The sequence below is a fragment of the Sparus aurata genome, chromosome 1, assembly GCF_900880675.1.
Source record: "Sparus aurata chromosome 1, fSpaAur1.1, whole genome shotgun sequence".
Taxonomy (NCBI): Eukaryota; Metazoa; Chordata; class Actinopteri; order Spariformes; family Sparidae; genus Sparus; species Sparus aurata.
Window position 1 is genome coordinate 10,305,635 of NC_044187.1, and position 16,781 is coordinate 10,322,415.

Here is a 16,781-nt window from a genome sequence, read left to right on the forward strand (position 1 = left end):
TGCTTTCACAGCGGAAGCAAACTCATGTGCGCTTATGACGTCTTCAAATTCATACCTATAGATAAACTTAAAAACCACACACGCTCACTCACTGCTGTTGAGAGGCATTATCGTCCTGTCTACTTTTGATGAATACGCCACAAGTACCACTGACAGCATTTACAGGCCATGCTGTCGGTTCATGGAGCCACAATGTTTCTTGGTTCACACAAAGAGCAGGTTTTAATGTCTCAGCAAAAATATTTTTGTACTGTGTCCCCAGAAATGGCTGGAAAATGTGTCATATATCTTTAAAAATATTCAACTTTGTTGTATCAAACATGGCCAGAAAATGTCTCTATATCTTACTAAAATGTATCAGATTTTCGCACCACAAGATGGTATTTTTTTTGCTTCAAAAGTGGCTGTAAACATCCCAATGTCTGGTTTAATATGTCTAGTATTATCACCACAAATACAGCTGGAAAATGTCCCAGCGTCTCGTTCAGAATATCCAGTGGTGTCACCTGTTGAAACACAGTGTTGAACAGCAGTCACTGGCTTGGAAGCCTTCTTTCCTAGCTGTAATGCCACCGCCATCCCCTCCACCTGTCAACATGAAAGTCCTGCTGAATGTGATATGACATGCACAAATCTGAACCTGTTCACGGTTTGCAGGAATGTAAGAAACATAAAATGGCAAAATTTTAACTGGCAACTTTGCTGAAAAGTCAGTGAAAAGAGGAGATTACATATGCATGGTGTTCCTGTTAGTTATTGTTTCTAACTTCATGCTTATCCTGGGCTTTATTGATCTGCATCCTAAACATCCAGAGGTTAGAGGAGAAAAGGAAAGAGACTTGGAGGGAAATAACTAAAAGAACAGAGAAGAAAGTTTCTGATGAGTTCTGAGTTCAGTCAGAGGCAGGTTGATGCATCTGTTGCTAGCTAGCTTGGAGCTAACATGTTTATAGAAGTTAATTATTTGGCTAATCAAGGACAAATAAACACAAATAGTACAAGGTAAAAAACAGATTCATTTTTTGTCAGTAGGCATCATGAGAATAGTAACGACTATAAAATAAGTTTGTTCATGGTCTTATCTACACTACACACTAAACACACTACACCAAACACTACATTACACACTAACTATACACTCCAATCACGCTATATGTCACAAATCTCTCAACTCTCAAAACTCGCTATCTCTGTCCCTGTCTGTATCACCACCGGCGTCCCTCCCACAACTTCCTGTTCCTCAGCAACCAAACTTGCTGCTGGCGGACACTTTCGTGATAAAAGCCTGTTTTTACCATTTCTTCCTGCACCAGACACAAAGCAAACGTGACGGCAATGTTCGCGAAAAAGCGTGGTGGACATTATTTACACAAAGTCCACATTTGGACGTGCCAGTGCGTCTGGTCCGTCGACTCGGGAGGTGGGCCGTGTGGGTGGGCTAGCAGCTAGCTACACACGAACATCCACAGATTCCGATTCCACTTTGTTGTCCACGCGTCTCTGGATCTCCTCAGACCTGAACAGACTCAGTCCAGACTCGTTCAGTCTCATTAATCCACAGCAGGCAGTTTAGATGCACAGAACGGGACCAAACCGCCGGCAAAATCCCGGTCCAGCTCGCGCCGCTGCAGGTATAAATCCGCTTGTTTCTTAAGGTGGGGGGCGGCGTTGGGCTCTGCAGTGATTGGCTCTGGTGCACACGTGACTGTGGTGGCTATGGTTAGCAATGCTAGCGGAATTCGTAAAGCATTTCTGAAATAATTTATTCACGGTATCATTGCAGTCCAAACAAATGCGACGTTGCACATCCTTGAACCACGCAGCAGCCATGTGGAAACTCTCAGGTCAGTCTGATCCTGATCTGCAGAGATATTTGAGGCAAACACAGACAGACAGACAGAGATTCCTTTCTTTTATAGAGAGATGGCCAAAATAACACACATTTGTGTGTTTGGTTTCACTTCAGACCGGAGTGATGTTGTGTGAGACTTGTGAAGTGTCATTTGTTCGCATGTGCATGGACTAGTATATCATTCTTTATTTTAAAAATGTAATCCCCTTTTTTACTAATTGTATCTGTAATCTAATTACATCTTTTTTTGTCATACCTTTGAAGATATCATGTTAGAATATTATTTTGTTTAAAGGGAAAGTCACCCATACAAATGTTTGTTTTGTTAAAGTATCTGATATTAATTATACTGAGGTATCAAATAAAATTCAGGGGAGGGGTGTGATTGATTCAGTTACGATCTGAACCTGAATGGTGTTCTGTTGCTGGACTTCTGTGCTAGTCACAGTTTGTCCATAATGAACACCATGTTCAAGCATAAGAGTATTCATCAGTGCACGTGGCACCAGGACACCCTAGGTCGGGGTCGGAGGTCAATGATCGACTTTGTGGTGGTGTCATCTGACCTCCGACCATATGTCTTAGACACTCGGGTGAAGAGAGGGGCTGAGCTGTCAGCTGATCACCACCTGGTGGTGAGTGGGATCTGCTGGCAGTGGAGGAAGCTAGACAGACTTGGCAGACCCAAGCACATTGTGAGGGTCTGCTGGGAACATCTGGCGGAACCCTCTGTCAGGGAGAGCTTCAACTCCCACCTCCGGGAGAGCTTTGACCAGATCCCGAGGGAGGTTGGGAACATTGAGTGCGTTTACATGTACAGCTTAGTCAGATTACAGCCATAGTTCCACTATGCTGCTCAATCGGACAACTGCAATTATCCGAGTATACATGCCAGTGAGAAAATCGAATTACTGGCCGAAAGCATGTCATACCCCGGTACGCTAGGTGGCGCTGTACCCATTTCAACTAGTGTTAATGGCGCACCTCCGGCTGACCTCTTTACGTCACCAGCTGCCTAGGCATTCAAGAAAGATGGCGTACGACGAGCGAGACGAAGCTACATCTTTGTACACTTCGTATATGGTGTACATGATAATTACACAAACTAGGTGCACTCTGGTGCTCTTTCTTGCGGTGATTTCGGAGGAAAGCCGCCGCCGCCACCGCCGTCGCCGTCCGTCTACTTCCGGCTCACGGCCCCGGGGAAAAATCTCGCGCCTGCGCAGAACGCAAAGTCCGATCCGATCCGCTGGAAACGTATACATGCAGGAGTAATGCGACTTTCAATCGAATAATCTACGTGGTGTAATTCGACTATGAGAAATCCGATCCGGTCCGATTTTAGTCAGACTAAGGTGTATACATGCATCTTAAAAATCCGTTCATAGTCAGACTAACGCAGTAATTCGGTTTTCTTGAGTGTCATGTAAACACACTGACTGACTCCGAATGGACCATGTTCTCCACTTCCATTGTTGACGCGGCTGTTTGAAGCTGTGGCCATAAGGTCTCTGGTGCCTGTTGCGGCAGCAATCCCCGAACACCGAAAGTAAGGGATGCTGTCAAGTTTGTTGGGCGGTGGAAGGAATACTTCGAGGATCTCCTCAATCCCACTGACATGCCTTCCATAGAGCAAGCAGAGGCTGGGGACTCAGTGCTTGATTCATTCATCACTCAAGCTGAAGTCACTGAGGTAGTTAGGAAGCTCCTCAGTGACAAGGCACCGGGGGTGGATGAGATCTGCCCTGAGTACCTCAAGTCCCTGGATGTTGTTGGGCTGTCTTAGCTGACATGTCTCTGCAGCATCGCGTGGCAGTCGGGGACAGTGTCTTTTGGACTTGCAGACCAGGGTGATGGTCCGTCTATTCAAAAAGGGGGACCAGAGGGTGTTCCAACTATCGGGGGATCACACTCCTAGCCTCCCTGGGAAAGTCTATTCCGGGGTACTGGAGATCTCGGATTCAGGAGGAATAATGCGTTTTTTGTCCTGGCTGTGGAACACTGGACCAGCTCTATACCCTCCACAAGGTGCTCGAGGGTTCATGGGAGTTTGCCCAACCAGTTCACATGTGCTTTGTGGACATGGATAAGGCATTCAACTGTGTCCCTCGTGGTATGGTGTGGGAGGTGCTTCGGGAGTATGGGGTCGTAGGCCCTTTGTAAAAAGAATAAGATACTGGATACCGGAGTAGAGCCGCTGCTCCTCCACATCGAGAGGAGCCAGCTGAGGTGGCTTGGGCATCTGTATCAGATGCCCCCTGGATACCTTCCACGGGAGGGGTTCCTGGCATGCCCTGCTGGGAGGAGACCCTGAGGAAGACCCAGGACAAGCTGGAGTGATGTTACTTGGCTGGCCTTGGAACGCCCGGAAGAGCTCGGGGGAGCGTCCAGGGAGAGGGAAGTCTGGGTGTCCCTGCTCAGACAGCTGCCCCCGCGACCCAGTCCTGGATAAGCTGAAGAAGATGGATGGATGGATGGACCCACATAGAAAATAGGCAATCGGGTTAACAGCAGCAATGCTGGAGACTATGTGTTCAGACTAATGCTGATTACTCACATATTTCCATGGTCATGCATGCTGGGACGCTGTGATTCAGACTCTCGAAGTGATGGATCTTAGGACTGTGTACCTCGGTCTGATACCCAGATAAGTAATTCCAGAGAAGAACGTCTATCTCCACAAAATTCTTTAAAGGTCCCATATCATAAAAAACACGTTTTCTCTGCTCTCTACATATATAAGTTGGTCCTTCCTGAGCCTGCCAACTCCCAGAATGAGGAAAACAAGCGAGTCCTGCATGGTCTCTGCAGCCCACCCACTAGCAAAACGGCGCTCCTACAGGCTGTTCAGATTCTGCTCCTTTCGTTACGTAACAAAAGGAGTCATTATCATAGGTCGACCTCCACTGCGCGGTGATAGGAGATATCAGAGAGGGGTGCATTCATCCCCGAGGTGAAGTTCGGAGTGTCCAGCGGAGAGACAGCAGTGTTTTGCAACGTTGTCGCTCAGAGTTAGACACGCAAATTGCTCTGTTGTTGGTTGTATAAATCAACATCAGTGCCTATATTCTGTCCCAGCTACAGAACAACAGAAGAGACAGTGGTTGTGTTTCATTTTGAATGACAACATGCCGGCTGCAGTTCGTGTTAGTTTATATGTGTGTGCTAACCAACTCACATCAGACTGCTTCATTAACGAGGGTCAGCACAAAGCTGGCTTTGCCTCAACACTGACCCTAGTAAAAGGATCAGTCTCAACCATACCGGACCCAGCAACTGCACCCGAGCCACCATTAAGTGTCACCGCGGTTTGATAGTATTTACAGTTGCTGATGAGTACTGTGAAGTCAGCTGGAAATTGGCTAACTAGTTAGCTCCACTTCGGTCCGCTATGCAATGGCGTTTGAAGCGCGTTTGATGTTAATAATATTACGATGGAGCTTGGTTGTCACAGTAAAAAGTCTGGAAACATGTGCAGACTGGAGACAGAGACGATGCGAACAGTGTCCAAGAGTTTGGAGACTGTGTTGGAGACAAACACAGCTTTCGCTAGCTGTTAGCCATTAGCGCAGTAACTATAACAACACATTAGGGGTGTGCCAAAATATCGATACTACGATATATCACGATATTTCGTCTTGAGGTACGTCATCGATACACTGGTGCCAAATATCGATATTTAAAAATGTAAAGAAATAAATAAATAAATTAAAAAAATGTTTTTGTTTTTTGTTTTTTGGCCCACCACCACCACCCCTCTTCGGAGGACAGCTTTATCTTTATTCAAACATAGGTATACAACCAAATAAAATTTAAAAAATGGTTTAAGTAGTTCTGAAACCCACACATATAGATATTTAATGATAGTTGTAATCAGTGTGTGTCTTAAGAAGAGACACTGTGCAATATACTCTTTGTTTACTTGGCTGTCATTCATGTGAAACTGATTGACAATATTTTGTAATTCCTGTGAAATGGATTCAGTGCAGTCAATAAATTCAGAATTTCTTCAGTGACACAGATATCGTGATGTATCATGGATGAAATTTCTTGCAATATATCGATTATCGCAGAATCGCTATATCGTGATATTATCGTTATCGTAGGCAAAATATTGTGATAGTATCGTATCGCGAGGTACCTGGTGATACCCAGCCCTACAACACATAGAACAAACTAACATTATTCAGCCACACTAACCATTCTGAAATGTCCTGCTGCAGCCACAGAGTCTGTAATTCTTCCGGAGCCTCGCCCTCTGGGTCCGATTCTGGGTCAAACTGGTTCCGTTGAACGAAAAAATCTCCGCGAGCCATAGTGTTACATCCACCGTAAACATTAGCGCGTGCTACCGTTAGCATAAGGGGTTTCCTCTCCCTGAGAGTGACGTAGCAGGCAAAGCTCCCCAAGTAGGCGTTGACAGATGGAGCTCATTAGCATTTAAAGGTGCAGGCACAGAAACAAACTGCTCTGAATAGAGCGCAGCAGAGCGACTTTTAGACAGCTGGAATTCAGGACCATGGATGTGTTTGGGGCAATACATATCGAATACAGAGTTGTTGGACCTCTGACAGCTGTGCGAAATTTATGAAAAACAGTATAATATGGGACCTTTAACTCACATAAAAAAAGACCATGACAAGGGTCTGGTTGAAATGTTCAGGAAAGTGACTGGACATCGTAGAAGCCATGCATGCCATGAAAAAACAGACTCATTATCTAAGGTCGGAATCAACGACCCATGCACAACACTGAACTGCATATAGGATAAAAAGTGGGTCATGTGTTCAGCTGATCTGAAAAGAATGAATCAGTTTAAAAAGAGAGTGTAGCAACCCCAAAACACACATTTAAAAAGAATTAAATTGTATTTATTTTTCTGTTTTGTTACAGTTTTTTCAATGTAAAAGCAAATGAAAGAAAATAGATATAAAGTTTAAAATAAAAAAGTATAATCAAGTTATTATTATTTTCATATTGTGATACATGCGATCAACTTTTGGTTAAGTGACCAGCTAACTTGAAGTGACATTAAATAATTTTATCTTATGGCTCTTCTAGACTCTCCAAATTGTATTGGCCCAAATGGCCAATGACCGAAATAGAAAGAGTCATAATTGACCCTGTTTGCAATTTTACAGACACATATTGTAACATGACATGAAAAATGAGACTTTCTACGTCTCGCTCAGTCGACTGAACAAGTCTGTGGATGATTTGTTGAAGGTGTTGAATGCTGCTGGACTGTGGATTTCTTTGTGAAAGACTCGGGTCAGATTTCCACGACAGTCCAAAGTATTGACTTTATGCACATTGTCTCAGCGCGCCTCTGCTCCACTAACAGAACTATCATTTAGAACTGGAGTCCGCTAACATTAACGACTGGATCCTAGCACTACACAAAGTTCCACAGAGCCCCTTCAATTAGTTTTAATTAAATGATTAGTTATTGTAATCTATAATTTGTATTACATTCCTGGCAAATAAAATGTTATGTACAGTAATTATCTGTTTCCAGCCCCCCCTCTCCCACTCAGCCGGGCCCTGAACGCCTTGCAGAAGATGAAGTAGATGAGCGGGTCCAGGCAGACGTTCAGAGCTGAAACCATGACGGTCACCTCCATCAGGTAATAAGAAACCTTCCTCATAGAACAATTCTTCCGAAGGAATATGTTGATAAGGCGAAACAAGTGGAAAGGGACGAAGCAGAAGCAGAAGACACAGACCAGCACCAACATGTTTCTGTGTGACTTTGCAAGCTTCTTGGAGCTGGAGGACGTCGGCTGCCTCTGCCGCGCCTCTGACACTCTGCGGGAGGTGTTATAATAGAAGAAGATCAAGGAGACCAGGACAAACAGGAAGATGATGGTGGCGAAAGTGTCAATGATTTTGTAGAGCACAGCAAGCTGGTCACTGTGAAGTGCTTTACAGCTAATTGAGGCAGAGGTCAAGTGTTTTAGGCTGTAGAATAACACGATGATGTAGCTGCTCATCAGGGCCAGGAGGAAAACCCAGGTGACAGTGGAGATGATATGTGCAGCACGCACCGTCTGCAGGATGTGAGGTGCTGCAGATCCATGGACGATCTTCAGATACCTGGAGCGAGGAAGAGCAGGCGTCAGTACACAACTTTAATAGATTACAGTTAAAGTTCAGCAGTTTAAAGTTTATCAAGTTAAATCAAATCAAATCAAATCAATTTTATTTATATAGCCCCAAATCACAATCACATTGCCTCAATGGGCTTTACAATCTTTACTATGAACAACATCCTCTGTCCTTAGACCCTCAATTCAAGTGAGGAAAAACTTCACATGTTGATGTGAAAGTTCAGCAGTTCATTTCATGTTCGTTTGCCTAAGAACATAATTTGCTCGGCCCACTAGCACTATTTATCTTCTCTAACGATAAACTGCTACTTTAAAATCCATTGGACATTCTACCAGAAACGTACATAGTCTGTCCTGGAATTGTTACACTTAGTGAAACTTGTTTAATTAAATTGGATGGTTGATTTTCAGTGGGTTGTTCAGTAAAGGCATATATCATTCATGAACTTTTCAGATTTATTTTTTTTCTTTTTTAAAAAGACACAAATCCTGAAGACCCAGAGATACAGCTATCATAAGATTAATATGCTAAACACTGTTATTTAGAACTCCCCACTACCACCATTAATAACAAGTTAACGTTGTTATCACTCACATCAGTTGTTTATAAACGTACATCTCTACATATATATTTTATGAATAAATAGCATTTTATAGCTGTCCCCATAGTTTCCGTCAGTCATGTAGCATTTACACAGGACACAACATAAAAATTGTCCAATACAGCTCTGAAGTTATGACTCACAGGAAGTGTCATTAATAGACTCTGTATATAGTTCTGTCTTTGAACTGTATGATTTTAAGCTTGTTCAGCAAGTTCTCTTCAGGCAGAGGAGCTAAAAGTTGAAGCCTTGTACAATTGTTGTAAATCCGAAACATGTCTGAAAAGGTTCCTGTTTCTATTATGTAGCACTGCTTTTGAGGTTGCACTTTGTTTAAGTGATTTTTCAATACATAAAGTGAAATAATTGTAATTTGTGTATTTACTTGAGTCAATGAATATTTATGTTGATCTGAAATGTGCAAGCAAATACACTATTTTATTAAATTCATTAACATTGCGACATCACAAATTTGATCCTGGTCACATAAATGCCGTAAATCTCAGAACTCTAGGAAATGGTATAAAAAAGTTCAGCAGTGTCAAAACAACTAATAGTAGAACAACTCCAAATCCATTCTCTGGTAATCCTCTGTGGTAGCTTATATATGATGTGTTATGGTTAAAAATACATTTGAATAAAGTGCTATATAAATTATTTAAAGAAATATGCTTTTATATATGAATTATTCTGATATTAGCTTATTAGATTTAAGATATTTTTGACTGTATCAGTCATGTCCTTTGCTGCAGAGCATCCCAACGTTTTTGTACAAACTTCAGTGAAGAGGATCGTGGCCACTGCCAGCCCACTACACACAATGCCACATTGCCAACCCGGCCTACCTGTTAGCAGCGATGTATCCCATGAACAGGATGCTGGTGTACATGTTGAGGAAGAAGGCAGAGAAGCCAAAGTTGCAGAAGACCAGGCGGGTGGTGAAGGTGTTGCTAACGTATTTTGTGATGCGGATGGGGAGACAGAGGCAGAGCAGGAAGTCAGCAGCTGCCAAGTTCTTCAGGTAAACTTTCATGCTGCTGGATGCCTGACGATGAGCTCGGCAGAAGTAAAACTTGATGATGAAGGCATTGAGGGAGAAACCGACCTGCACAGAAACCAGGTGAGCCGCATGGCAGCAACAGTTACACTCAAAAGTTTTGGCTGAACAAAAGATTTAATCTTTAAATTCTGTAAAACTAATTCATTTAAGTATTTGTAATTTAATAGCAAAGATCTTTTGAATAAGTCACTTCCTTCCCTCAGATCGAGAGTCAGCCATCAGATCTTTTAAAGCTCACCAGAAACACCAGACTGTAGACGACCATGAAGAAGGGGTGTACCGAGGTGTCGACCTTAACACAAACATCCACTGCAGTCTGGTTTGTAACTGACGACTGGTTGACAGATGATATCAATTCCTCAAATCCTTGGTCACTCATTTTTCTGGTAGATCTAAATGAGATGAATTCAAATTACAGAACACCTTATACACAAAACACACTGCCTGCGACAGAAATGCTTCCAAACAGGAGAAAAAAATCATACATCACATGTGACCATGACCAAAAGATCAAGATATAACGCTTACAGGAACCACGGGAGGATTCAAACATACATCCCCTCAATCATCAAATATAGATTTTAGATTTTTAGATATAGATTTTTGGATATTAAAATGTTGTCTTCAAAGCCGTAGAAGTGCAAAAAAAGATTACATACCTGCAATGTTTCCCTGTGTGTGTGAGGGGATCTGAGAGAAAGCCTGGTCACTGGACTGCTTCCTTTTGTTTTGCTTTCACAGCGGAAGCAAAATCATGTGTGCTTATGACTTCTTCAAATTCACACGTACAGATACACTTAAAAAACACACACGCTCACTTACTGCTGTTGAGAGGCAAATTGTCTTCCTGTCTAGTTCTGATGAACAGGCCACAAGTCCCACTGACAACATTTACAGGCCATGCTGTCGGTTCATGGAGCCACAACGTTTCTTGGTTCACACAAAGAGCAGGTTTTAATGTCTTAGCACAAAATATTTTTGTTCTGTGTCCCCAGAAATGGCTGGAAAATGTGTCATATATCTTTAAAAATATCCAATTTTGTTGCATCAAACATGGCCGGAAAATGTCTCAATATCTTACTAAAATATATCAGAAGTTCGCACCACAAGATGGGATAGTTTTTGCTGCAAAAGTGGCTGTAAACGTCCCAATGTCTGGTTTAATATGTCTGGTCTTGTCACCACAAATACAGCTGGAAAATGTCACAGCGTCTCATTGAAAATATCCAGTGGTGTTACCTGTTGAAACACAGTCTTGAACGGCAGTCACTGGCTTTCCTAGCTGTAATGCCACCACCATCCCCTCCACCCGTCAACATAAAAGTCCTGCTGAATATGACACGCACAAATCTGAACCTGTTCATGGTTTGCAGAAATGTAAGAAAAATAAAACGGCAACATTTTATCAGGCAATTTTGCTGAAAAGTCAGTGAAAAGAGGAGATTATACTGACACATGCATGGTGTTCCTGTTAGTATTGATTCTAACTCCATGCTTATCCTGAGCTTTATTGATCTGCATCCTAAACATCCAGAGGTTAGAGGAGAAAAGGAAAGAGACTGAAGGGAAATAACTGCAAGAACAAAGAAGAAAGTTTCTGATGAGTTCTGAGTTCAGTCAGAGGCTGAGTTGAGCACAAACTTACAGGCAGGTTGGTGCATCTGTTGCTAGCTAGCGTAGAGCTAACATGTTTATAGAAGTTAATTATTTGGCTAATTAAGGACAAATAAACACAAACGGTATAAGGTAAAAAACAGATTAATTTTTTGTCAGTGGGCATCATGAGAATAGTAACGACTATAAAAATAAGTTTTTTTCATGGTCTTATCACTGATAAGAAAGGATGTAATTCAAATAAAACCATCCAGAAAGTTCCGGTGTTGTGACAGATCGTTGTGCCTTTGTTTGTTCAGACACTGAAGGTGTGGTGTCATCCCGGGGTTTCCACACAGCACAGGATCCAAAAAGCATTGACAAGATGCTCGTAAAATACTTTATGTTCTTGTTTTGCTTTTAACTTTCTCTGTAAAATGAGTAATTAGGTTTAATGTGTAACTAGCGGCAGACTGCTGTCTGGGCGTTAGTCAAGGACTTCAAATATTGAGGTCATGAGTACAAATTTCCCCAGTGCACTTTTTAGAGTTCAACGTTCTTAAAATGTTTTGATTAGTTTTTCTCATGTCATTAAAAAGTCTCATCTTCTTTCTTTGTTTATTTGTTTGTTTGTTTGTTTGTTTCTTTCCCTTTAATTTAAAGACAATGACTCTTTTCAGAATTTGCATAAACAAACATAATTTAATAGAAAACAACACAGTGGCACTATGACCTCAGCTTGTACTGTATTAATCACTGAATCATAATGATAAACTTTATGTTTAGGTCTCTGTGAGTGAAGCTTGTTGGTGTCACGTGCTTCCACAGACCCGCCCCACGCAGACTATATAAAGGTCCCCATCAGGATTTATTTCAACAGACTGACCTGACTGAGTCCAACACATCTGTGAACCCTGCTCTCCATGATGATGATGCAGGTAAGAGCTGGTTGATGACTACAACATGATATTATTGATCTTTTTATATTTATTGTTTATTCTTGTTGACTTTATGGTGTTTTAGTTGCTGTCGGTTACATATTAACAGGGCACTCTCAGTCCCAGTGAACACACATTATCTCTTTACAGACTTCAGACCTGTTAGTTGACTGAAACGAACAACGAGAGTGAATTACAATAAAATATCAACACGTCCCATTAACGTTGTGTGGACGTTTTGGACAGGGGCTGGATGTAGACAGATATTTCAGATAGTAGTGTTGTAAGAATTAATCCCATTTCACCGAGCATGATTAACCTACCTCTGCTCCAGATTAATGGTAAACACAGCGCTGCTCTAATGTAAACATCCAGAGGGATTCACTCATACACGCCCTGCACGGAAATCCCAAATGTTGTAACTCTTTGTGATGATGTAACCCGATGGTTTTCTGTGCTGTGAAACAAAAACGTGAACACAATGCAAGTCAGCAAGAAGCAAAAAAGACTGGAGAGATCCATCTAAGAGGGATAGTGAGCACTTTAATCTCTTTCCTTCTTTGTGTCCAGGTGACGTTTTTGGTAGCGGTGCTGGTTCTTGCAGCCTCGGCTCAGTCCGACCCACAGTTCTACCTGCCCATCGACTGTGATGACATCCATCGCCATGACAACGTCACCTCCAGCGGGGTGTACACCATCTATCCGGGAGGCCCCGCCATGCCCCTGAATGTCTACTGTGACATGGACACGGATGGAGGAAGATGGACTGTCAGTACACCTCATACTTTTCCTCCTAAGGTTTTATAATCTGAAACAAACATTCGAGTTCGCATGTCAATAACTAAACTGATTTCCTTGAATGCTTTTAAATCCAAGCTGAGAGCATTTGAGACGACCTCCTTTACCTGTAACTGTTTTTTATCATTTTAATTTATTGATAACCGTTTTTACAACCCTAATTTTTGAGTGTGACTGTGTCATTTTTGCTGCCTCTTGGTCAGGACTCCCTTGAAAAAGAATTTTTTAATCTCAATGGGATTTTCCTGGATAAATAAAGGTTAGAAAAATAAATAAATAAAAATGCACCCGCTGAGAAGTTGAATTCAGCTGATCCTAGAGTAAAAAACACCAGAGAGCTGTAGAGTTGAGAGTCTTGGGACCAGGGGACTCATGAAAGAAAACTTCCTAAGTGTGAGTAAGTGCCAAAAAAGACAGCACAACAGCTGTTAGATCTCTGCTGTAATGACAGTGAAGATTGAGAGAGACGAGAATATTATGAGTGAGCTACTCAGACCGTAACTGCCGGAGAAGCTAAGATTGATTAGATTAGATTAGGCTGTGAGCCAACCAGTCAGTGACAAGTGAAATGAGACAGCCTTTACATGTTATGAAGTTATAACAGATGAAAACATATAAATAGATAGATAAATAAATGTTTAACCTGTCTCTCTCTCGCAGGTGTTTCAGAGGAGGATGGATGGGACTGAGAGTTTCTTCAGGCCCTGGAGTCACTATAAGACTGGATTTGGGAATGTGGCTGGTGAATACTGGCTCGGTGAGTTCTTCAGGGGAAAACACATTGATTCCAGACTTTGTGAAGGTTGAGAGGGGAGAACAGGTTGATAAATATAGAGTGATGATGAAGGGGCTTTGACGCAGCAGGTGAAATAATACAGATGTTGGTGCACAATTTCAGGCCTGGAAAACATCTTCCTGTTGTCTGTGAGGAAGAAGAATGAGCTGCGGGTCGACATGGAGGACTGGGAGGGAGGGAAGGCGTCGGCCCAGTACTCCTCCTTCTCAATCGATAGCGAGAATGCCGGGTATCAGCTTCACCTGGGCAGCTTCACCGGCGGAGCAGCAGGTGAGTGGTCCATCGCTGAGTGGACCTTACTCTGGTCAAATTTAAGCTTGAACGTCAAGGCGAATGAATGACTGTACTGGATGTTTTTTAAATTAAAAAGGTTCCTTTATGCCTTTTGGGTTTTTACGTTTCAAGACTGCTATTTAATAATGGGCCAGGGGGTGAATTTAAATGGGTTCTTAAATAGTTTATATTCCCATTTGAGTTTTGTTGTGTCCTTACAAAGCTGGATGTAATACTGTGGGCTCAACAGGCTAGAAAACCATAATGACAGCTCACATTGATTTTTTTTCTCTTGCCAGAGAAAATGTGGCTCCTCCAGAGACAAATTAAACTGCTAACAGAAGAATAAAAAATTAAACATTAATGCTCTTTCAGCAGAAAAAGAAAAGCGTATCCCAAAACACTAGGTTCAGTTTTTAAAACAGTATGCCTATGTAGACAATTTGCCAGTTTGGAGACGCCATGTTTAACGTTATGATTAATGAAGGGAGAGAGTCAGCTGGTAAGGGACTGTACAGATAATTACTGGAAATGGGAAGAGGGTCGAAATTCAATATGTCGTTTTGTGAAAAAAAATCAAGACTCTGCACACTGTTATTATTCTTTTGTATTAAAAATGTTTAAAAAAAAATGATTAATGGAAAAATGCCTTATATCTTGTTCCAACAACAACATGATGAGCCTTTGTTGTACGGTTGCAAGTTCATCTTTAGATGCAGTACGTGTGCATCTTTAGGTACTTTGCTTACATGATGTGAATTAACTACATTGGTAAGTTAAAATAACTCACCATTGACTTTTGGTTTTGCCCGGTACACTAACAACTGTCCTCTGAATGAAGGTCCTGTGTTTGTCTGACAGATTGAACGACCACAACCACATGCAATCTTGGTCGCTATTTATACTTTACCACTTCAACCGACTCCCTCCTTTACTGCTATAATAAAATACCATTAAAAAACCTCCGAAATGGCTTTTATTTCACTGTTCAGCCCTGATATTACTATATAATTGAGATATGGAGCAAGACTTTGTCATGAAAACACAGCAATTTTGACTTCATGGGAAAATACTCTCCTCTTCACTCAACTTTTCTGACCTTCCCCTCCCCTCTCATAACTTTAACACAATCCCTAAAAGTGTTAAAGTCTTCACAGCGAATTACTTTTATCCTCTAAATCTGGGAACTTAATCATCCACTGGCAAGATGGTAATACAGCAGCTGTGCAGGACGAACACAAGGCTTTTCAAAGCTTCAAGCATCAGCTGTATTTAAACTCGGCTGACGTTGTTTTTGTCTTTATTTATAGGGGACAGTTTGACGAACCACAACAACATGAAGTTCACAACCTTTGACAAAGACCAGGACCAGTGGGACAAAAACTGTGCTCAGTATTATCTCGGTGGATTCTGGTACAACAACTGCCACACGGTGAACCCCACCGGCATGTACGCGCCACACGGCACCATCGCATTTGAAAACGCCCAGATTGTTTGGCATCTGTGGAAAGGCTGGAACTACTCCCTCAAGACGACCGCCATGAAGATCCGATCAGTTTCTGCGTGTTCATGCACACATTGACCCGATGACCTCTGGCTCCAGTAGATCGTGTTGATACAGCAGTTCGGTACCAACAATATGTGGAGAAAAATATGAAATGACACTTTTCTTTATTAACTTATTCTTCAGTCAGAATGTTTTAGTTAAACAGGCTGAATGCATCTGTTCCCTGTGTGCTTGTCTTGCGGATGATGGTTTTGACATCTCGATGTAAATAAACTTCGATAGACTTCGATAGAGTTTTTCTTTTGTTTCTTTTGTCCTCTGCTGGGAACCACACAATGTTGTGTTTGGAAACAGAAGGCAAGAGGAGTCGACAGCTCACTGAGGCTGTCTGCGTGCTAACATGCTCACACTGATGATGCCGACCTGCTCGTGGAGATGCAGAAATATTTCACAGGATAAGTGAAAAGTTCGAGCTGTTTATCAGGATCAACTTTTGACTTTCTTTTTCTCACTTTTCACACTTCATCTGAACTTCATTTTGTAGAACAGGATAGGTCTACTTGAGATTATCAATTATAAACAACTGTTTTTATGTGATCTGATATAAACTGTACTTAAGCACAAGTAAAAGTAAACTTACATATATTTAAATATACACTGTATACTATGCCGATTATTATATCCAATATTCACTTTTTTTGATATTGTGATCAGTGTATTTTTTTTTATTTAACTAATGCTCTGGCTTAGCAATCTGCAAAGGGACTTAAGTTATCAAATAAATGCAGCAGAGTAAAAATACAATAATGTGTATCTTGTAATAATAAGTAAGTAAGTAAGTAAGTATCAGGAAACTGTAAATATATTATTATAGTTCAGAAACCATCGAAGCAGGAGAAAAGAAAAGCCTGTATTGAGGCTCATGCATCTGTCAATTGGACAGGTTAAGAGCAGACAGGAAGCATGTAAACCAAACACACGATGTCGCTCTTGTGTTACGTTCCTGGGACAGACAGGTGTGGTCTCAATAGGTAGGCTGACGTCACCGCGCACAATGAAAGAGAGGTCAAATTACAGAGGAAGCCTTCCTGGAGAAGGATATTACTTTAGTACCTGAAACTATCCAATAAAAGTAGAACAAAAAGTTTTAATTATTATATACATGCAACACTTGGTTGTTTCTGCAGCAATGCCTTGTATCTTAAAAGAGGATCATGCTTTGTTTGTAAAAACCTTAATGTAAAAGTGACCA

General features: G+C 41.7%; 2 protein-coding genes across 2 annotated transcripts; one reads left to right on the top strand and one right to left on the bottom strand.

Annotated features, from left to right (window-relative positions):
• Positions 1–6,818: 6,818 nt before the first annotated feature.
• On the bottom strand, positions 6,819–10,316 carry LOC115570059 (P2Y purinoceptor 14-like). Its single transcript, XM_030398348.1, has 4 exons — positions 10,284–10,316; positions 9,863–10,016; positions 9,410–9,669; positions 6,819–7,948 (listed from the first exon to the last, which is right to left on the bottom strand). The coding sequence occupies exons 2-4, from the start codon at positions 10,001–10,003 to the stop codon at positions 7,357–7,359; spliced, it is 993 nt and encodes a 330-aa protein (XP_030254208.1). The 5' UTR covers positions 10,004–10,016; positions 10,284–10,316; the 3' UTR covers positions 6,819–7,356.
• A 1,779-nt stretch (positions 10,317–12,095) lies between these two features.
• LOC115570119 (microfibril-associated glycoprotein 4-like) lies at positions 12,096–16,180 on the top strand. The gene is made up of 5 exons (XM_030398465.1): positions 12,096–12,155; positions 12,726–12,923; positions 13,614–13,710; positions 13,852–14,019; positions 15,333–16,180. The coding sequence occupies exons 1-5, from the start codon at positions 12,141–12,143 to the stop codon at positions 15,602–15,604; spliced, it is 750 nt and encodes a 249-aa protein (XP_030254325.1). The 5' UTR covers positions 12,096–12,140; the 3' UTR covers positions 15,605–16,180.
• The last annotated feature ends 601 nt before the right edge of the window (positions 16,181–16,781 follow it).

What these genes read in the sequence shown, in the direction of transcription:
- LOC115570059 (XM_030398348.1), bottom strand. Translation starts at nt 10,003, where the DNA reads ATGAGTGACCAAGGATTTGAGGAATTGATATCATCTGTCAACCAGTCG. An exon ending in TCTACAGTCTGGTGTTTCTG is followed by an intron (nt 9,670 to 9,862) that starts GTGAGCTTTAAA and finishes GTTTCTGTGCAG; the next exon opens with GTCGGTTTCTCCCTCAATGC. An exon ending in GGATACATCGCTGCTAACAG is followed by an intron (nt 7,949 to 9,409) that starts GTAGGCCGGGTT and finishes TCCTCGCTCCAG; the next exon opens with GTATCTGAAGATCGTCCATG.
- LOC115570119 (XM_030398465.1), top strand. An exon ending in CGGATGGAGGAAGATGGACT is followed by an intron (nt 12,924 to 13,613) that starts GTCAGTACACCT and finishes TCTCTCTCGCAG; the next exon opens with GTGTTTCAGAGGAGGATGGA. An exon ending in CTTCACCGGCGGAGCAGCAG is followed by an intron (nt 14,020 to 15,332) that starts GTGAGTGGTCCA and finishes CTTTATTTATAG; the next exon opens with GGGACAGTTTGACGAACCAC.